The sequence below is a fragment of the Balaenoptera acutorostrata genome, chromosome 14 (assembly GCF_949987535.1).
Source record: "Balaenoptera acutorostrata chromosome 14, mBalAcu1.1, whole genome shotgun sequence".
Taxonomy (NCBI): Eukaryota; Metazoa; Chordata; class Mammalia; order Artiodactyla; family Balaenopteridae; genus Balaenoptera; species Balaenoptera acutorostrata.
This window is the reverse complement of record NC_080077.1, coordinates 74,819,147-74,842,331: the sequence shown is the minus strand read 5'-3', so window position 1 is coordinate 74,842,331 and position 23,185 is coordinate 74,819,147. Positions and strand designations below refer to the sequence as shown.

At 38.2% G+C, this 23,185-nt stretch overlaps 1 protein-coding gene across 5 annotated transcripts in view; it reads right to left on the bottom strand.

The window, feature by feature from the left end:
* Window positions 1–23,185, bottom strand: part of SNAP91 (synaptosome associated protein 91) — a 157,165-nt gene that overhangs the window by 24,135 nt on the left and 109,845 nt on the right. For 2 of the 5 annotated variants that reach the window (XM_057527741.1, XM_057527743.1), the window contains 4 exons: window positions 19,534–19,548; window positions 19,218–19,385; window positions 1,781–1,915; window positions 75–224 (listed from right to left, as the gene is read on the bottom strand). In XM_057527741.1, coding sequence (XP_057383724.1) covers window positions 75–224; window positions 1,781–1,915; window positions 19,218–19,385; window positions 19,534–19,548 — 468 coding nt within the window. Of the gene's footprint in view, window positions 1–74; window positions 225–1,780; window positions 1,916–9,765; window positions 9,850–11,157; window positions 11,242–11,663; window positions 11,736–11,895; window positions 11,974–12,211; window positions 12,476–13,123; window positions 13,232–19,217; window positions 19,386–19,533; window positions 19,549–23,185 lie in introns of all 5 variants that reach the window. The other 3 variants (XM_057527739.1, XM_057527740.1, XM_057527742.1) reach the window with 3 other exon arrangements.

Sequence of the window (23,185 nt, the reverse complement as noted above, 5' to 3'; positions counted from 1 at the left end):
CAGAAACAATACATACGAACGGATAGAGAAGAAAATTCACATGTGATTCTGTTAAAGAAAACTATATTACTCACTGCCTACTAAGCTGGCAAGAGACGAGTCAAGATCACTGCCAAGAGCTTTGCTTGCTGCCACCGCAGAACTGGCAGGTACCACGGAGATGGGCGCAGGCTGCCCGGCTGGCACCATGGTTGGCATCAGAAGATCACCTAGACCATCAAACACTGGAAATCAAATAGACCGGGTTCAGAATAACTGCAAAAAAACCCATATGCAAAATTAAAGGGGCACTGCCTTTTGAAAAACTATGGAAACAAGTCAATGTATTTACAATCTTACAAAAGAAGGCACTTCATTCACACTTTTAACGACTATGACACCAAAAAAGAACATCTCTGCATATGTCTACTCATGAAGTATGAAAATACTAATGAACGTGAAGGTGGAAAAGAAAATCTGTATAATGTACAGGAAAGAGCACAGACTTTGGCATCAGAACTGGGCTCAAATTCAGCAGCATGCCTCACTAACGTGTGACTCTGAGAAAGTGACTGAGCTTTAGTTTTCTCATTTGAAAGTGGGGAGAGTACCACTACTACACGGGTTTGTTGTGAAAACTAAAATAGATAATATATGTCACGCCTTTATTATAATGCTTGCTTTATATAGGCGCTCAGTGTGTAGTATTTACAATGCTTACTTTTATAACAATTCTTAAACGAGAAAGGAAGGCCGAATCTCCTAGTTTCTATGAAATCAGTGCTGGAATAAAACCTGATCTAATGGTCGGTACCTAGTAATAAGTATCTGAAAAACAGCTGACCATATTGTAGAAGTAAGAATTTTGATTTTCTTCTCTCATTACAGTATTCACTTTTGGTTCTAACTTTAAGGGCACAGCTACAGTAAACACTATTTTAAACATCAGGAATCATGACATTATGGATGGTTCCTCATCAGCATATAACAAATGATCACTTGTTTAGTTCCTGGAATACAGAAAGACCATTCAAAATGCAGGCTCATAGGATTTCCACAAAAGTTATTGCTGATAACTATGTCAAAAATTTTATGGTTGTTAATTTTTTATCAAAAAACTATGCATATTTACCATACATACCACTCTACAATAATTCTAAATTGAAAAAAACGATAGCATTCAACTAGGCACTGGCAAAGGAAGCAACCAAATTGTCAGGCAGGGGATATATTTAGGGTGTTTCTGAAACACATTTGATTGCCAAAAACTCACCAATTGAAAATTTGTAGTAAGGACCCAGCATGGGAAGAGTAGAATGGAAGAGAATACAAACAAAATGACAGCAGGATGAAAGGTTAAAGGCAGGCAAAGAATACTATTTGTGTCAACTTCATAAAACCAAGGGCCAGGCAAGCTTCAGAGGGTGTAAGCAACAGCAGTGGGAGTGTCCACACACTGAGATACTGCACAAAGATTTAGCACAAAGTATTTGTTTTCCCTTAACCTTCTCCAAACTATGTGCATGTAAGCTCATGCAAACAGATGGGTGTGCATGTTAAGTCAGATTTCTGCTAAAAGTTAAAAACAAACACAGAAAGGGATTGCAGGTTACTCTTAAAGCTACCAAAATGTACAGAAAATATTTACTTTAAGTTACAGAATGAGAGATTTATTGAACAGTTTTAAAACAAGGTCATCACTCAACATTTGCTTATAAATTTCCTGATATCGCGCTAACCTTAGGTGGTGTATTTTATAATCAGAACAAATAAAAAGCATGTTTGAAAATCACTGCCTCACCTGACGGATCAAAGGAGCTGCTGCTAGAAGTTGAAGGCGTGGTTCCAAAAGCTGCCTCAAAATTGGGCTGTAGCAGGTTATTCTGAGCAGGAGTCACTGGTGATGGGGAAGGGGCCATGAAAGAACCCCCAAATCCTGGGAATAAAATAGTTCCAGAAAAATATAAGCAGAAACAACTAAAGATAAGTAAAGGCCATTACAACAGAGTCAGAAAAAGTCATAGAAGACCAAAAAGGAATTGAATGCATATGGATGAGAAGGCACTGAAACCCAGGAAGTTAGTTTTTAAAAAGTTTTTCAAGTATCTTGAAATCTGTCATGTATTAATGAGAGATTTAATTTAACTGGAAATAAGAGAGCACACAAGACTGTATACCCTTGTTAAAAGAACCTGCAGCAATCTAATCTACTGTTTTAATGGAGTACATAAAGCTAAGAAGGTCTCACTAGGGTTAAACTTCAGATAATTATTTTCATCGTAATTTAAATTTTGTCTCTTCAAATCACAATACCAGGTAGCTAGAAAATGCTTAGTTGTACACACTGGCTCAGTATAATAATAAAAGGCAAATCAGAAAAATATGCATGTACTCTGCCATCAAATCCTCCTTAATATATTTCATGTATGTTCCAGTCCCACGGCTGCTACCGACAAGTTTAGGCTTACCCAACACAACCCGAGGGGGCTTTCTGCTTCTACCTCCTCCAATCTAGCCTCTACAGTGCAGCCAGAGTGATCTTTCTGAGTGAAAAACGTTGACAAAGTTACTTCTGTAAAATCCTTCACTGGCTCCCCTTAACTTTCCGATTCATAAAATGCAGGTTCCTCTGCACGGCAAACAAGCTCATCTGTCTCTGGGCCCTTCCCCATCCCTGCAAACTCAGTTGCAGCCATAATGCACCGTAGTGAGTCAAATGCCAACTCTGGGAGGGCTTCCTTACCTTATCTTGCACGCTACTGCTACCAGCCACAACACGCCCTGCCCCTCCCACCGCCGGTACACGTGGGTTATGTGCTCTGCCTCTGTGTCCTCAGCACCTGGTACATCTCTCCACCCCAGCCTAGGAATGGCTTTTTGGTGTCAGGAACTGTTTCCTCTTGTTTTCATCTTTCCCACTAATATTCAACAAAATGCCTAAAACACTGAATTAACACTTATTGAATGAAGGGCAACTTTTGAATTTAAATGGTGAGGAAAAATCAAAGACTACTGTAAAGTAACCAAACCTCAAATTAAATATTTTTCTTTTGAAGTCTGGAAGTAAATTACTGCTCTCAATCAACAGACAGAAGCAGAGCTCACTGTTTCGCTTCTGTACAAAATTATGCAGCCTGTGAAGAAAGTGATTTCTTAATAAGACATTATACAATATTCTATTATCAAAAATGTATTACTACCAGAAGTCTTTTTTACACTCAGTTTGGAGATATATATATATATATATATACACACACACACATATACATACATATATATGTATATATACACACACATATACTATATATGTATATATATACACATGTATACATATAGATGTATATATATATACACATATATATATTCCTTTCTCATCTAGCCATATCTTTTCTTCACAAACTGCTTGCCAAAGAACATAAAGAATGTTTACCAAAATCCTTCAGCTTACAATTCATAATAATCAATTATAATTTTGAAAATGACTTCCATTGACATTCTCCAGTTACTATTTTCTAACCAGAAAGTCATGTTGTCCCTGGCAACTGATAGTGACATGGGTTTAGTCTTTCCATGCCTAAGTTTTTCATATGTTTATGAAAAATTGCAATTTGGAAAACTGTTACCTATTAGAAGTTGGTCTTTTAAAATTCATGGGGACTACTTTAAGTGGTTTTAGCACTGTTTGAGTGACTTAGGGATCATGTAACCTTCCTAAATGAAGATAAGACATTCACCAGATCTTTAAGAACTAATATCATTATGAAGCTAAGATGGGTTAGATGTAATTATTTTTGAAGATATGCCCGTTTCGCTTTTAGGGAAATTGGTGGCTGTGTTAATGCTGACTTTCTGGAGACATCCCACACAATTTGGAATATGGCTGCAGGAAATCTAGGCAATCGTTCTAGGGTGTGGTTCTCTCTGTTACAGGTGAACGTGGAAACAACTGTACTTGACTCTCCGTTTCTTAAAACTTGTTCAAGAAGAGACAATTTATTCTAGAATCACAGCACGTTAGTGTTGGAAAGGGCCTTAGGATCATCTGATCCAACCCTATCTTTCCACAGTTAGAAAAGATGCAAAGAGAAGTGAACACACCTACCCACAATTCAGAAATAGAAAAATACGTGCATTTACCCAGGGCTCATCTGCTTAGGGCTGTTCAGTTTCATAAGGTAAGTAGATCATTCCCATAGGTGAATAAATAACACTATTCAATGGAAAAAAACTGTTTTCTCTAAGAAAGTGATGGTAAAGCCAAAACTGGCATGAGGCTCACCAAGCGCCAGGCACTGTTCTGAGCATTTTTTTTAGGGTGAACCATCTGAATCACATAAATTGCCAATATTTGACTATTCTGATCCTACGAAACAGCAATTTTATATTGTTCAACCTAAAACATATATTAGCTCATTTAAGCCTCACAACAACCCTAGGAAGTTTCACAGATGAGGAAACTGAGGCCAGAGAGGTTAAATAATTTGCCCAAGGTCACAGGATGGCAAGTGCAGAGCCAGGATTCCACAAAGGAATCTTCCAGAGCCTTGGTTCTTCACCACAATACTACTTGGCGTCTTTCCGACAGCCAGGAGTAACGCTGGAAAGAGTTGTCCCCTTCTGATACATTTATAAACTTGACAGAGATCTAGAAAGATGACTTTCCCCCATTATACTCAGTTCTTATGAAGCAGGGGCCCTCACAAACCTAGACTAATTAAAAAGCTAAGTGATACAGAATAACCAACTGAGTATGTTAAAGAAGAAAAATCTGTTGCTATACTCTTAATGAAGAGCTAAGCAGGAAAATTACAGACATTAATTAAGGAGTTTGGGGAACTCCTCCTGTTAAGTGAGGAGTGTTAGAGCCCTGGAATAGAGGTAAGTAATAAGAGAACCCTAACCACGACTCTTTCTTTCTCTGTGGTTCTGAGAAAGGTGCTTTGTGGAACTGAAAATAAAGTACTAATCACTAGGCTTCCGGATGCCCTGCAGACATGTTTGAACTGTCCTACAACTGAATCACCAGCTACAGACACACTGCCTTTTATCACAGATGATTAGTCTTATGAATGTATCTTTCCACAGGGGAACGGCCTACACACTTAATGAAGTTCTACTAACGCAGACAGAGCAAAACTGACAGTCATCCTCTACATATCACTTGGGTTGAAGGAGTGCAATGTTAAAACTATCGGTAGATAAACACACTCCCACACATACTCTCCCACTCTCACACCTGCTCTATTATGTTAAAGACACTGTCGTTTCCATTATTCTCAGTGGTAAAGTCAGTTATTAAATTCCATTTACTAAGATCAATCTGAGATAGTAAATATTTCTAGGAATAATACCCTGAGAACCTTTTGTCTGACAATTTTCTGTTTTTGACCCCCCGAGAGGATGAAAGAATTGGTCCTCTATAGACCTTCCCATTTAGTGGAAATGGTTAGTTATTATTTCCACACTGATTATATTTTAAATCAGTTCAAGGACTTCTGTGGCTCTGCTAAAAAAAAAAAAAAGCCAGCTGTGTCACGTGGTTAACAGAGACTGCAAAACTATGAAGGACCTCACAGGGTAGGCCCCTATTCTTCCCTACCTTTGGAATTAAAGATAGGAAGAGGCACAGTCCTATGCTAGTACAGATTATGGTACAGTTGCCCCAGAATGGTCTATTATGGAAGAACATGGTTTTCCTGTTTGATGTCAACCTCAGAAGTTAGGCATATCCTTCAACATACCTAACCTCCCTTAATAATCCACTTTTACACTGTCATCCAGGAATCTGTCTCTAGCTTTCAAACATCTGTATTTTCAGCTGGTACATCATGAGAGGAATTTGACAGCTTTACTCTTCACTGTGTGAAATAATATTTCCTTATATTTGTTATAAACTTAACTCTCAAGGGTCCAGCCAGACTCCGTCTGAGACACGGGTAATACCTGCATCCCACCAGTAACCTCGATGACTTGGAGAGACTTATTCGGTTAGTCTGTTCTCCCTGGTTACAGCAGTTGCCTTTTCTAGAATTTTCTCTAGTGTCAACACACTGGGTGCACCAAACAGAACTTGAAATTTTTACTCAAGGAGTAGAAGGTGACTAAGATGATATTTAATCCATAGTTCAATTGTGGAATTGGTATTATTTGACAGTTCTAGAAGTAAATTAAATGAAGAAGAATAACAAGTTTTTCTGGGAGATAAGCCCATTTTTAAGAGATTATCCACTTAGCCTTTATTTTCTAGCTTTAAATTATAAACCAAGTTTTGATAAAGCTTTCTCCCCAATTTTGAGATGATTCTTAATTCTTGGTTTAAAATCTCTAAAAATCATTTTTAAAATTTAGTTACACTACATCTTTATTGCATTTCCCTTGTTACTTACATGCATATTTATTCCCTCAAAAAAATCTCAGTCAAGCATAAGGTGAGATCTCCTCCCAGTCCAGCAACGGACATTACATTCTGGACAGTCTAAACCTCCCATTACTGTGTCTGTGTATTATTTTTCTTTTTTACTCTTTCACAATCATCTTATTACTGAAAGCCAATAATACAAGATTCTAGAGACTCACATAGTACAACCTTCTCTCTCTCTCTCTTTTTTTTTTTAATTCAAATTCCTACTTTGAACCTGATGGCAGTTGTGGACTTCTTTGTTATCCATGATTAGGCTCACTTATCTTTTAAAATAATGTTCCTCTTTATTTCAATAGCCTGTGGACTTAGCTGATCTATCTCCACAGACACACACACAGGTATAACCCAGGTGCTAAGCTTCACTGCAAATTACTGTAACACAGGGCCCCGAATATTTGTCCTATCACTGATATTCATCAAATAAAGACGTCTAGGCAATGTGAAAACTCAGAATAGCCACTGTCAGCTAGATTACCTATATAAATATGACTGTGATTTTATATTGTATATATTTGCAGGGTTTGTGTTTATTCATTTTTTGGCTAGGAAAGTTGCTTCTGGTTCATAAGATAGAATTATATTAATGGTCCATGATATTCTTCACTGAAAACATGGCTTCTTGCTATTTAGTTACTTGAGCAAGCGTGAAAAATGTTTTTCTATAAGCAAAACAGAAGTATGAAAAACCTTTCAAATAATTAAGAACTGGAGAAATTAGAAGTAATTTAAAATTTCCTATATCAGGATATTAGGTGAAAATTTCTTACATCAGGATATTGGCCCATGTCAGGTAAATCAGACACAGAAATGTACAAACTCAATTTCAAGAAATATTTGGAAAGCAAACTAGACATTAAAACCCATTTATACCTATTTCTATTAAAAAGTTAATTAATTTAAATAGGAAAAAAAATAGAGAAAAACATGTACAGAAAAATACCTTTCCCATCACTGAAATAATCACAAGGAGACGCGGTGGAAAAGGGGTGAAGGGCACAGTCAACAACACCTATGTAAATGACACTGTCACTTTCAGCACTGATTTCTCCTCTTTTCTACCCCATTTTATTAAGATTTCTGGATGGACAACACAGTTGAATAATCTAAGCTTGCTTCTAGTGAAGGGACCCGACTTGCACTTTCTGTGCACTTCCCCCGTGGGACCCATCCATGTACCAAGCTGAGCAGTGGAGGCTCAGCTACCTGCTCTTAGACTCAGCAGTAGGTGACAGAACCCTTCCTGCTCGTTGCAGGTGTATCTGAGTTCCATCTCATCTCCCAGGATCAAATCTCTCAGCTCTGTCACTGATGTCTGACTTGGCACTGGAAGGGAACAGTGGCTTTCCCCACTGGCCTCTCTGCTCCTGTTTCTAGTGTACCTGGCTCTTTTGGAAACACAGTATCTCAGGTTCTAGCCCTGGAAGCACAGAGAGCCCAAACAAACTGGGGACACTGGAGAAGATGACATGGCTTTGCAGCGCTGGATGCGGTCAGCGGTGGCTGATCACTCCGCCAGGCTTCTGTCTGGCAGGCTTCAAACCCCTTGCTGGGGTCTGTGGCAGGATGGGGGCTACCCAGAGAGAAAGAAAGACTTCGTAGAATTTTGCAAAAAGCTGGAACGTTTGATTTCATGTGCTACCTCAAGCTTAATTATAACTTCAGAGCAAAAGGTTTATAATTAGCAACCTCATGTAAAAATTGACAAGGTCATTTCCCCCAAATATGCTATTTCTGTGGCCCGTTAAAATCCTTTTGCTGCACCTTGAAAACATGGATTAAGTTTACTGGTTTAGTAAGAGCTTCAAAGTTACTGTGACCGATTTGAAGCTGTTATGAAGACTACCTAGGTCAGGAGAAAAGCCAGGCAAGGTAGTATTTTTTTCCCCAAGTAACCAGCTGTGGTCTGTGTTAAGTGCACTGCCTCTTACATTTGCAGCTTCCAAAGTCCACAGTGACGTCACAGTGGAACCCTGGCTCTTCACCCTTCAGGAAAATATCGGTTGGCAGTTACTGGTTTGAAGTGGATTCAGAAAACAAGAGTGTCATGTTTAACCAGGGTAGTCCGGAGAGAATGGCAAAGATGCAAAAGGAATGCTATTGCCCCTGGGAAAGGCTGTTAAACAACCTGTCTGAGTGACTGACAGAAGGAACGGGTAACAGCTGGGCTGTGATGACACCTCCAGGCTCTGGACCTTGTGTCAAACTTCCTACAACTGGGAAAGCTGGTGGGGGTCCTTTAACGAGGCCACTAGTCGTCACTAATCCAAGAACGAATGTTCCTTAGTGTGCTGTTCCTGGTGTCAGGATTGTTCATTACACGAAAAAAATGAGAACTAGTCTCTCAGCCTATCAAGGGCTGCCTGGGTAGCAGGGAATTGAAGCTGAGAGACTCCAGACATCGGTGACTTCCTTGTGCTGATGTGAGCCACACTCTCATCAGCCCCTTGCCAACCTTGTGACAAAATGCATCCCTTGTGATGACAGGGGAGGGACATCAAAGCTGCATCTGAGTGTCTATGGCCTCGGCGATGCCACTGCCGTACCTCCTGTTATGTACCCTTCTAAGTCAAGTCAGAGCAAGGCAAACCAGCAGCGTCTGCTGAGTTTGACTGAGAACTTGAACCTGAAACTTACTACTGTGGTCTGACAACTGGCAAATGCTTTGCTTGTAACAATAATAATGTCTAGGTCTAGCTATCATTAAGCACACTTTGATTTGGTCCCAAGGAAAACTATTAGTTGGCTTTTATTATCTTTGAGTCGTTGAAATGTTTCCTGCTATTCTATCTATCCCATCCTGGCAATGAGCAATAATCCTAGGCACCTTCTGCCAATCTACTTCACACTATGGCCCTGTTGAACTGGGATCACTTCAGGGGTTTTCAGATAGGAGAATGATCAGTTATTTTACAATGTCATATAGGTAGCAGCGGCTTCAACCCAATGGTGGAACTCTGTAACAGTTTCTCATATTACAGAACCAACTGTCAAATATCACGGTACTTTTCCCCACGAATTCCTTAAAAAAAAAAGGTGGGCACGGGCAATACAAGATAAAAATTGCTACATAAGCACATTACCTCCTTAATAAACGAAAAAGGATGTGCTAACTGAAAGAAACGCATATTAAGAGCACCCAAGGAGACACAGGGGTGGCTTGTGTACAGCTGTGATTTTAAGACCAATTTCATCAAATCCTGGGAAATAATCAACCTTCTATTACACAATGTCTTGCTTTTCAATGCCATGTCTCAAAAGGGAAAGAAAACATGCACCTTGAAATTTATATAATATCTGTTACTTATAAAAATATATCCAAACTTAACTTTAACAGAACACCGTTTTATGTTAATGTAATTAATTACCAGCTAGTAGGTCTGCAGATGCTGACGAGCTAGAAGCAGCCTGAGGTGCAGGTTGAGGTTCAGAAGCACTACTTCCAAATGCATCTACCCATTATCCATTATGCAGCAAAAAAGTAAAAGAGTGTAAACAGTAAGTACAGTAAGTCAGGGAAGTGATTTCCCGAGAAATGCACAGACATGACACTCTGTGAGGTAAGCTCATCTCCTGCGGATGTGTTAAATGACTTAGTGGACTGAATTACACTCTGACCAGTTTATTCTCTCAAAAGATGAGTTCTAAGCTATTTAAGAATTAACATCTCTTTGTAAGAGTAGGAGAATTCTTTTTCTTTTTTTTTTTTTTTTTTTTAAGAATAAAACTTTGGGACTAAATTCTGTAAATTCTAATTCCTATCCAAACAGGATCAAAGTTTTTAAAATTTTTGCCCAAAGGTAAAACGAAAGAATCTTCCCACTTAGAACTCTATTAAATAAAATTTAACAAACTTAATTCAAACAGCAGCAGCCCTACTTGTACATATATATTAAATTTCAGTGTTTATTTGCACAAGTTTTGAGCCCCTGAATGTCACAGACTGGGACATCTTTGTACCCCATGTACCCATCATGGCACATGCCATGATGTGTCAATGTACTATAGGTACTCAGGGTGGGTTTAATTTGCTAAGGATGGTATTTTATCCCATAGCATACACATTTATAGACATTCATGAAGAAATCACTTCAAACCTGGACTTTTCCCTATAAATTTACTGCTAATAGAAGACTTCGAATGTATCATCCAAATGAGTAGTTCAAGAGTTAATTCAGTACATCTGCCTATCTTCTGATAACACACAGGAAAAGGAAAATGCATTTAAATCAGTGAAACATCTTCCAGTTCTCTGGGAGGATTTAGAAACATTAAACGCAACATAAATAAACCCTATAGAATAATGTATGACATCTAGAGCTTATGCTTTCAGTTCTGACTGACTCATGTCTTTTCAATTCTGAATTATCTATGTTTATATTGCTTTTAAGAGCTTAGAAATGTTGATTTAGCCAACAGATCAGGATCACTAAGGAAGAGCAGTAGAAGGAAATTCCAATCAGCTGATTCTACATTAGGACGAACAAAAAGTTAAAAACACAAAGATTTCAAATGAAAAGACTTCAAATGAAAAATGATCTGGTTTTGTTAGGACATGCACTAAAAAATATGATGAACCGACGAGCATGTAAATGATGATGACAAATGGAAAAGATGTTAACGTAAGTTTACATTTAAAAGATGGAAATAACTTCACATAGTCGAAAGAAAAAAGACGAAGTATCATGAAATAGAAGATCTAAAAACTATTCTGAGGGAAAAAAAGATTCTGTGAGTGTTGAAGGAGGAGAGATACGCACCCCCAAAAAGGTCTATCACACCTGAAGAATCCACCTTTGCTGGCGAGGCAGTGGTTGCAGGAGATGGTGCTACAAACGTATCCACTGTAGCAAAGCACAGAACAGGACAAAGTGCATGTCACCCAAAGGAAAATGAAACCATGAGCCTCGACAAATGGCTTCTTGAGATTTCATGTTGAATAGCCCGAAGACTGTAGACAATCTTAACAGTTAAGGAAAAGCCAACAGATTTAGAAATACATACTTTCCAGAAGAAAATAAAACTTTTGACCCCTGAGGTCAGAGGCTTTAGTGTGAAAAAGAGGTTTTCTCTTTTCAATCGGCAGTAGATTTGAAATATTTACCCTCATTAGTTGGGGATGGACACAAAATGAGACTTTTTTATTGTAAAGTGAGTTTTCAGTGTAAAAGAACTCAAGACGAACCCGCGTGTTTTTGCATCTGCCTCTCCACATATGACGCCCACAGGACACCTCGGAAGGCTTCACCTTGGCAAAAGCACTCACCGGATAGGAGGTCAGCAGTGAGAGAACTCTCAGGCACGGGAGAGGCCCCTTGTGGTGGAGAGGAGAAAGCATCTTCCAAAAGTGAAACAAACCAAAACCAAGCAGAGGTAAGTAGAGAGCTGAAATCAAAGTCACAAGTCTAACAAGTGCATTATCACAGGTGAGGACAAAGGGCTTAGTCATGAAAACATCTAGGCAAATTAGTGTAAAGAAAGGGGGGAGTTGGCTTTACCTGTCCCAAACAGGTCTATGCTAGGAGCAGCATCTGGCTTAGGCGCGGGGGCGACTTCGGGAGCAGACTCAAATAAATCTAAGACCAAGAACACACATGCCTTTACTCAACTGGACAAACCCGCCTGAAACAGCATCACTTTCCAGTTGTGCGTGAGCACTCTGGAGGGTTCTGAAACGAGCTGCAAATGGTTGCTGGAGAACCATTTAACGACACAATCACCATGCAGACAGAGGTGGGGATGCAGTACATCACAAGGACCAGAATTCAATCCACCAGGTAGAAAGAGTTCAACGACAATGACAAAAAAAATTACCACCAAAGATATCTAGAGCAGGAGGAGCGGTGGTGGTGGCGGCGGAGGTGGTGGCAGTGGTGGCAGCGGCAGCTGTGGTGGCAGCGGTAGTGGCAGAGGTGGCAGCTGCGACGGTGGGAGCAGGAGAAGGAGCGGTGGCGGGAACCGGAGGGGCTGTGCTAGCTGTAGGGGTAACTACAGGAACACTGGTCTCAGGTGGCTTCATTGCAAAGAGGTCCAGCTCGGGTGCAGCCTCTGCACTACCTTCAGACGGGGCAAAGGGGTCTTGGGGAAAGGAAAGCGGAGACACATACAGCATCAGTAAGGAAAGAGACAACAGAGAGGCGTCAAAACTATAGGTACGAGACACCTGGCACAGATATTCACATGTGAGAGCTAAGCATTAGGCGGCCTGCTTTGAGCTACTACCCTATTAGCAGGGGTCAGTCATTAGGATGTTTTTCTAAAGAGAAAAGAAAATGTAGTAGGCACCACGAAGTTCAGAAACGGAAACACTTCAGAGTATTGTCAGATTAGCCTACAGTCTAGGATCAGAGATGGTTATTCAAATCCTTACTTTAATCTGGTCAATTTGGTAGCTTGGAAAATTCATGAAAACATGCCTACATATTGGAACTCAGTGTTACAAAAGAGTACAATACAGCATTAGAGGGAAACAAACAAACAAAAAAACATTAAGAGAGCATACTTGCAATGACAAAAATTGTCAATCTTGAGAAATTGTCAATTTTGATAAGGATGCCCTTCGTTTTCTTAATGTTTTTAAGTGCCCGCATTCTTTATTCCATTACGATGAGTGATACTTTATACTCAGAAGAAAGCAAAATTAGAAACACATAGGGCCAAGTCTAGCTACGGGAGTTTCACATCAGGACAGAACGACAACAGATGGGCTCAGGACTGGAAACCCACCGTTTCCTGAACACGCATCAAGCGCCGCGGCTACAGGGGTCGGGGGTGCTGGCGCAGTGGCCCCTTCGGATGCTGCAGGGGCCTCCCCGGGAGAAGCTGCAAAGGCATCTTGGGTGCAGGTTTTAAAACAACAGAAATGAAAGGGACAAAAAGAGAAGAAAAATATAGTAAAAGAACCAAGTTAAATTGCAAAGAAGGCTCCCTTATACAACATGAATTGCTTCAAACGCATTTTTATGGCCCATGCACTGTTGGCGGTCACAAGACAATGACTCTTGGCGCCCCTTCATGTTGGTCACATGCAAGCGGTACAGTGTTGATCCTGCTGAGGCCTGCGAGGATCCAAAAGGTAACAAGATTCTCATTGTATAAGGGCTCTGAGAAGCATGTTTTATGTATCATTACAAAGCAATGGATGTGAAAAATAAAACACAAAAATAACTTCATTATGCAATTTAAGACATTGATCTTTCATGTCCAGGTAATATTTATATACTCTGTTACTATGATGTCTCTGACTAGTGGTTCCTAGCAAACACGGATATCTTCTATAAGCCCAATAAAATTAAATACATGATGATGATGTAAACAATTTTAGTTTACATGTCCTTTTATAGTCTACTACAGACGAAATTACACTGTTAACATGAAAGGTATACTAAATGTTCATAAAAGTTAAATCTTCACTATCCCTGAAAGACATTTTCAGACACAACCAAGGATTTGTTTTAAAGAACTAAAGAAAAAAAATTAGGAGATGACACCATAATGCCTTTATTTTGACTTAAATTTATAGCTGTTTTCAAATACTGCATTGCCCCAGTTATGTGGACAATGATCCATGTTTAACAGATTAAAAATGTAGCTTCATGTTTTAAGACTACAAGCGTATAACTATCTATAGTAGATTATAATAATATACAGTGGATCCATTAACATGCAGGCGGCCTCCATTTATAAACGTCCAATTTATCAATGGCTGAGGAGTGCAAATGATTCCCAATGTGTTTCTGTCAACACACCATGTTAATTATGGTAAAAAAAAAAAAAAATCCTGGAGCTTTCAAAGAAACCCTTTAGTTCCAAAGTACAGAAGGAATGAAGCCATCATAAATATGCCTTGCCTAGAAGAAATTTCTGGAAGGTAGGGACCAACAAGAACCTGCCACTGACCTGCTAGATTTCCCATCCTAAAATACCGCCTTCTGCAATATCTACCAGTGTTCCCTAGAACACTGTTCCTCTAGCCATTAAAAAGAATTCGTCAAACATGCTTGGGAAATGCTACACAGTAATACCCACTTTCTCAGAGATTTATGTGGTATATTGGGCTGTAGGAAGTCCTGCAGTCGAGACACTTGTTTCTCAGGTTCACCCAGCGTGTTCCAAACTGATCTGAGTATGAGACACATTATGGTAACGTCCTGAAGCCCGGCCTTAACAAACATTAAACATTAGAGACTCGCTTGAGTTAAAAGGTCCTTTACAAAAACACAAATATCCCTAGAAGGGACAATGGGACAATCATATGTTACAGCTTGATTTGATTGCTTCCCACAGCTACACTGAGGGAATATATATATGTTCTGAGTAGAGGTCAGTCAGGGGAGAGGCTGAATAATAATAATGGAGTAGGAAAAACACACCACGGGATAGGACAGACATACCTCCTCAGATGCCATGTTAAGAATACTATCACAGAGGACTTAGAGCAACTTGAAAGCACTAACAGCTGGGGCAGAAGACCACAAGAAAAGTCTAAGAGGAGGTTGGGAGGGCTGAAAATATTTTGCCACAGGTCAGGTCTGTTTTCTTTCTTTTCATTCTTAGAAAATTTGGAACTGAGGGTAATGCCATTGGAAGTAATAGAAACAGTAATAGCAGTCACTATTTATGTGCCAGTCGCTGTGTAAATATTTTATTTGCGTTATTAAATTTAATTCCTACAACTTTCTTGTGATATAGGTTTTATCATCTCCACTTTGTAGATAAGAGAACAGAAACTTGTAAAGTCTGAGGATGTGACCAAGGTCCGGCAAGTGGCGGAGTCAGGATTTGGCTGTAAATTGTTTGACGGAGGTTTGGGTGTTTGACCACTCTACTGTTATGAACTGTGCCACATTCTACTATACTGTTCCCTCCTTGTAGGATGGAATAAGTACCAGTTATATCAGCGCTAGAGTTCAAACAAATATTCACAGGCTGGCCTCCTTAATTTCTGTGTACGTAGGTGAAACCCATATTTGTAGCTATATCTTTAGGAGAGGTGGTGTCCCTCCATCCCCGGTCAGCAAGACATCTCCTTTTAATGCTTCTCTGAAACTAAACATTGTAAACTTAACTCATCAACTGTCAACACTTCTCTTAAACAAAGGAGCCCCAGCTGCTCCAGCCCCCAGCTGCTAAGTCTTCCCAGGCCATTTGATGGAGATGTGAATGAGTGAGACTGGATGATCCCAGCCCCACAGCCACTGTCTGTAGCCACGAAAGGGACCCTGAGAGACAACCGTCCAGCTGAGCCCACTAGAACCCCCAGGACTGTCAGAGATAATAATATAATTTTGATTTTGTTTAAAAAAACAGCAAAACTTCTTAGCTACTCAGCTTTCTTTCATCATCGATGGCAGCATTATCCTTCCAGCACTGAAAGCTAAAGTCATCTCCAATCTAGTTCTCTTTCCCTTGTTACCCGTTTGCAGTTCAGGTCTACATTCTGCCAATTACCAACCAGTGCTACTTCCAGGAAATGCATGTTCCTGCTTTTCTACTGTTATGGACTCAGTCCAGCCTTACCCAGCAAACCAGTCTCTGACACTGCTGCAGACTAGCCTTCTCTTCCTTCTGGAAATCTAGGAAGAATTTTTTCCCTCACTTTTTATCATGTGACTGACTACCTTTGTAAAAATTTCTTACTGCTATTGTCTTCTGCAGCCTGAACTCCTCTCCCTGTCTTCTCCAGGCACACACACCATCTTTAAATCACGTACTCGGCACAAAAGTTTCAATCATTCTCAGCGTCTTGAGCCCAGGGGTCACCATTCCAGTCCATTTTCTTCCCCAAAGGTCCCAGATTGTAAGACTCTTACATGAAATCTAGTTGTAGGTGCTTATATTTAAGTATTGGTTTTAAGGAAGATTGATTAACTTGGTTTGTTAACCAATTTGTTCAAATGAAGTCAGGTTTGGGAGGCAAGTTCTTTGGTTTTCCAGCCACTTGGTTCTGTGCTCACAGCCTACCATCATGGAGGCTTGCTGACAAATTAACACAGTTGACTGAAAGGGTACCCTGGTGAACATGCAGAGGAATTAGCATCAATTTAGCATTGCACTGCTTAGAAAAAAACTGTATTGTTAACAAACTAACGTGCTGTTGTTAGTAGAGTTTACATCAATGAAAAACAGAATGCTTTTAAGGATTTTGTGTTTTATCTTTATCAGTATCTAAATTTTACTAAATTTTTAAAGCATAACACTGCCTTGCAGTCCTGTTCTGCCTGACCACAGAAGGCAGAAGGCAGATTTCATTTCTTAAAAGTTCCCTTTAAAAAAATAAGCATTTAGTAAATATAATGTTTCTAAAAATTTTTTTTTAATGACTTACATTGAAACGACTAAAACATTATGTGGGTATCAATCTGAGTATTTTAAAATAACAGACACTCCATATTTTTCAAATTTGTAATGAAAATACAAGACTAAAATACATAGAAAAATTTAACATTTCAGTATTTCATATTCCTGAAATTAAACAATTAGCCATTATTCAGAAATTAAAATTCATTAAGCTTATTTCTAAAGAAATCTACTTAATACTGCTATATATGCTACATAAAACCTCAAAGGGGCATATTTTAAAGTCATATAAATGAAAGAACTGGTGCTCTTATTATTCAAAAATTCTACCACTTGCCCATTTTAGAGATACAAAATTTTTAAAAAATGGCCACACAACACAACCAAAGAGATTTTAGTTTAAGTTTTAATTTAAAATCTTACCTCTAAATGATTCCTTATAAATCCATAAAGAACACGAAAGAAATCAGGGAGTATCACTGAAAACTACAAGACAGACAGTGACACATATAGATTTCTGAACATAAAGGATAGAGATTTCACAGCTATCAGAGGCCGGGAGACAGTTTACAGAACTATAAAGATTAGTAAAAATAATTGTGATGAGATTTGCAGATGTCCTCATCTTTACTTATCCTCCAGCCAGATGACCAGAAAGGATATTGGTGAAATTAAAGGAGAGCCTCCATTCTTTGGCATTAAATTATATGATTTTCTACAGTACTGACCTTTTAAATTTGTATTTCGGGGTAGAAAGACTGACATCACGAAAATATTTTCAAACATACAGGTTCTTCTGCTTGATGACTGTCGTCAAAGCAGTAATAAATGATTAACACAAACAGCATAATGGCACAAAGAATATTTCCAAGAAATATCTTAGGCAGGACCATGAGAGAAGCAAGATGGAGTTGACTGATTTCTTATAGGCAATTAAGCTCCTTAAAATGGACTGAAAAACAAAAATCTAAATAGCTAAAGGAATAGAAATGCTTACGTACAAAATCGTTATCCAAGCTGTCCATATTTTCCTTGAATTTTTCTCTTAACATAAGCCTATGAGAAACCATCCATACTCAAGACCAATAATGGAGGTAGGAAGGATGGGGTGAAGAAGTTGGTTTTATAAATTTAAGCTAATACTTTAATTTCTGGTCTCAAAAGTTACACAGGCATAACTGAAAAACTAACTTTCTCTAGTGGATGACTCCTCATAATAAATTATTCAAGAGTATGCAAATCCCTTCTCCTACTTTAAAAAACAAACAAAAAAACCGGATTTCTCCTACAATAGATTTGGAAGAGCAACAGAATGGCAGTGCAGCAAGGCAGGGGCAAATTCCTCGCATGAAACAGAGGCAATGATGCTGTGTCCCGTTGAGTATTCCTTGTCTTAGACAATGTTGGCAAGCCTCAGAGACTGGGGCACGGCATGTAGCACAGTGGTATGTGACAGTGTATAAGTGTATGTTCCCAGGGGAATATGTTAACTCCAACTGAGCCTGCCAAATCTCTCCTGCCCCCACCCCTTATCATTTGCTTTCTCCAATTTCTTTACCATATTCTCAAAATGCCCTGGGAAAGATGTTATACTGTAACGAAGAAACACAAAACTATGATGACTATAACACTGTTCAATGTACACATGTGAAATGAGCACTTCTCCAGGTTTGGACATTAGCACCACTCAAAATGGGAAGATGTAAATAAACTGGTTTCAGATGGTTCGTCAGGTCTAGGCATATTATATTGACAGAGCGTAGGATATTTGACTCAAGCTTACAGCTGTAAATCAACTCTGTGTCAGAATTTACATTTGCATGGAAAAAATATTTTCAGACAATCATTTCAAAGTCTGATATAAACTGTTTTCAATCAGCGTTGCAAGTGTCGACTCCAACGGTCTCTCAAAGTTCTGAAGCCAAAGATAATCCAAGTTTTTGCTTGGACAGAACAAGCTTAAAAAGTTGCAAAGATGGACATATCCCTAAACTCTCTTCAGAGACCTCTAGATCTGAACTCCACTTAGGTGATTTTTTTTTGGTCCTAAATCTTAAAAAATAACTTAGGCCAGGATTTCTCCTCCCATTTTCCTCAAACGTTTTTTTCTCTCAGCTAGTTCAAATCTAAAAAAAATTCCAAAAAGCCAATTCTAAATATGATAGAAAGATCTGGTACCACTCTTACAGATACTGCAGGGCTGAAGCATATACGGGACGAGAGTTCTAATAGCAACTTAAAATCCTAACTTCGCAAAAAGTAGAAAATTGAATAGGTCCAAAGTATTTGCAACCTTTGCTCTATAATCACTAAAATTAAATGAATATGAAGTTGACAAATTGAGCAAAGATAAATATATATGAATAAATGTTTTAAAAGTACTTAAACACTCTGCCATGCATGTTCTATCATGTTCTATCTGCCATGTTCTATCACGTAAAAGATTTTAAATGCTTTAATGCTGCGGTAATTTTAGCAATCCTGGAAGGAAAATGAAAGAAAAGTGATGTGACTGACTAACCTCCAAAGAGATCCACTTCAGCAGTGACAGCAGTGACAGTTGTAGTAGTTGAGGCAGAGGCTGAAGTAGTTGCAATTTCAGCAGTTGTAGCAGGAGGAGTAGGTTCTGGTGCGAACGGATCTGAAATCTGTGCTTCGGAGGGAACAGAGGAAAGTGCAGCCAGAGAATCTATGTTGCACCAGAGACAGAGAACAAATGGAAGAGAAGAAAAGGAAAGGACAAAAGATATACCAGGCTCCAAATGATCCAAGTGAGGACAGTTATTAAGATATGGAAGTCTCTCGAAACAGAGGTTTACAAATAAAGTTCTACTCACCCTCTCCCAAGAGGTCTATCGATGTCCATGGGTCAGCATATGAAGAAATAAGAGATAAAGCTGAAACTTTCAACTACACCAATGTCCAAGCAGGGGGAGGCACTAACTGAAGAAATTTTAGCTTTATGTACCTTTCTGGACCATTTGAAATTTAAAAAATAAATGTATTACCTATTATTATCATGGAACTTTTGAGCCAGAATGGACCTTAGAGATCCTCTAGATCAACTTTCCAACTTCATAGATGGGAAAACTGAGAGCAAGGGAGGTCAAGAGACTTACCTTAAGTCAGGCCTAAACAACTTTGACAAACTCAATTGATTTCTTATTGGATTTACCATTTCATCTGCTTTGGTTGATTTCATTAGACTGTAATTGTCAATTCTGAAGAAACTATAGTTAATTGAATTTTATTGATCTTCTTTATTTGATGTGTCATACCAGAGCATGAATAGAGGCTTTATAATGGCTCTAGTTTGACTGTGGAACATACTAAGCTGAATGCAAGTTTAGGGGTCAGAAAAAAGAAACTCTAACCTAAACTATTTTCTTCTTCGTAAGTTTCACATTACCAGGTGTTTTTCAGTTCAATATATAATCTCTATAAACATTATGTGACAACATATGAAAATTATGTTTAAGAAGAATGTGAGAGATTATACAGCATCAAAACTTTTCAGCCCTTCTGAGGTCAGCATTCCATTGGGAGGTTCAGACTTAGTGACCAACAGTGGGATTACAGTTGGCATTCTAAATAAAAAGCCTAGGAGGGATTATTTTTAACTGTACTATGACTTTAGGTTAAACATTTATAGAGTGTCCAATGGCATTCTTCTACTCTCAGTCATGTGATACATCTCAGGGATCACATTCAAATTCATGAATGTTACTGGAAATTTATTTTAATCATGAAGAAACTTTATCAAAACTCATTAGGGAGCTATTTTTTTCAGAGCCTTAAAAGCCATATGGGAACTCAGTAAACCAAAAGTTCTAGAAGACATTTAAAAGATTGAGAAACATAAATTTGACATTAAAAATAATTACTTTAGATATAAAGACACACAGACTGAAAGTGAGGGGATGGAAAAAGGTATTCTATGTAAATGGAAATGAAAAGTCAGGGTAGCAATACTTAAGTGAGACAAAATAGGCTTTAAAATAAAGACAGTTAAAAGAGACAAAGAAAGACATTACACAATGATAAAGGAATCAATTAATGAAGAAGATATAACAATTGTAAATATATATGCACCCAACACAGGATCACCTAAATACATAAAGCAAATATTAACAGACATAAAGGGAGAAACTGACAGTAACACAGTAAGAGTAGGAGACTTTAACACCCCACTTACATCAATGGACAGATCCACACAGAAAATCAATAAGGAGACACTGGCCTTAAACTACATATTAGATTAGATGGACTTATATATATATATATATATATTTTTTTTTTAATATATAAATTTATGTATATAAACATTCCATCCAAAAGCAGAAGAATACACATTCTTTTCAAGAGCACATGGAACAATCTCTAGGATAGATCATATGCTGGGCAACAAAAGACGTCTCAGTAAACGTAAGAAGACTGAAATCATATCAGGCATCTTTCCCAACCAAAATGCCTTGACTAGAAATCAACTACAAGAAAAATCTTCAAAAAACACAAACCCATGGAGGCTAAACAATACGTTACTAAACAAATGGATCACTGAAGAAATCAAAGAGGAAATAAAAAAATACCTGGAGACAAATGAAAATGAAAATACAGTGATCCAAAATCCATGGGAAGTAGCAAAAACAAGGCTAAGAGGGAAGTTTATAGCAATACAAGCCTATCTCAGGAAACTAGAAAAATCTCAAATACAACCTAAACTCACACATAAAAGAACTATAAAAAGAAGAACAAACAAACAAGAAAGCTGGAAGAAGGAAAGAAATCACAAAGATCAGAGCAGAAATAAATGAAATAGAGACTAAAAAAAGCAATAGAAAAGATCAATGAAACTGAGAGCTGGTTCTCTGAAAAAATAAACAAAATTGATAAACCTTTAGCCAGACTCATCAAGGAAAAAAAGAGAGAGGATCCAAATCAATAAAATCAGAAATGAAAAAGGAGAACTTACAACCAACACCACAAAATACAAAGGATCATAAGAGAGTCCTACAAGCCATTATATGCCAAAAAAATGGACAACCTAGAAGAAATGGACAATCTCCCAATACTGAATCAGGAAGAAATAGAAAATACAAACAGTTCAGTAATGAAATTGAATCAGTAATAAGAAAAACTCCCAACAAACAAAAGTACAGGACCAGATGGCTTCACAGGTGAATTCTACCAAATATTTATTGAAGAGTTAACACCTATCCTTCTGAAACTACTCCAAAAAACTGCAGAGGAAGGAACACTTCCGAACTCATTCCACAAGGCCAGCATCATCCTGATCCAAAACCAGACAAAGATATCACAAAATAAGAAAATTGCAGGCCAATATCACTGATGAACATAGATGCAAGAATCCTCAACAAACTATTAGCAAACCAAATCCAACAATACAGTAAAAGAAGCATACATCATGATCAAGTGGGATTTATCCCAGGGATGCAAGGATGGTTCAATACCTACAAATCAATGTGATACAACAAACTGAAGAATAAAACTCATATGATCATCTCAATAGATGTGGAAAAAACTTCTTACAAAATTCAACATCCATTTATGATAAAAACTCTCAACAAAGGGGTATAGAGGGAACATACTTCAACATAATAAAGGCCACATGTGACAAACCCACAGCTAACATCATACTCAACAATGAAAGGCTGAAAGCTTTTCCTCTAAGATCAGGAATAAGGGAAAGATTCCCACTCTTGCCACTTTTCTTCAACATAGCATTGGAACTCCTAGCCATAGCAATCATACAATCAGAAAAAGAAATGAAAGGAATCCAAATTGGAAAGGAAGTAGTAAAACTGTCACTCTTTGCAGAAGACATGATACCATACATAGAAAATCCTAAAGGTGCCACCAAAAAAATGACTAGACCTCACAATGAATTCAGTAAAGTTGCAGGATACAAAATTAATATACAGAAATCTGTTGAGTTTCTATACACTAAGAGTGAACTATCAGAAAGCGAATCCACACTTACATGGCAATTAATCTACAACAAAGAAGGCAACAATATACAATGGGGAAAAGACAGCCTCTTCAATAAATGATGTTAGGAAAACTGGACAGCTACAGGTAAAAGAATCAAACTGGACTACTTTCTCACACCATGTATAATAATAAGTTAAAAATGGATTAAAGACTTAAATGTAAGACCTGAAACCATAAAACTTCTTGAAGAAAACATAGGCAGTACACTCTTTGATACTGGTCTTAGTAATATTCTTCTGAATACATCTCCTCAGGCAAGGGAATCAAAACCAAAAACAAACAAATGGGACTACATCAAACTAGAAAGCTTTTGCACAGTGAAGGAAATGATCAACAAAATGAAAAGGCCACCTACTGAATGGGAGAAGATATTTGAAAATGATATATCCAACAAGGGGTTAATATCTAAAATACACAAATAACTCATACAACTCAACATCAAAAAAGCAAACAACCTGATTAAAAAATGGGCAAAGG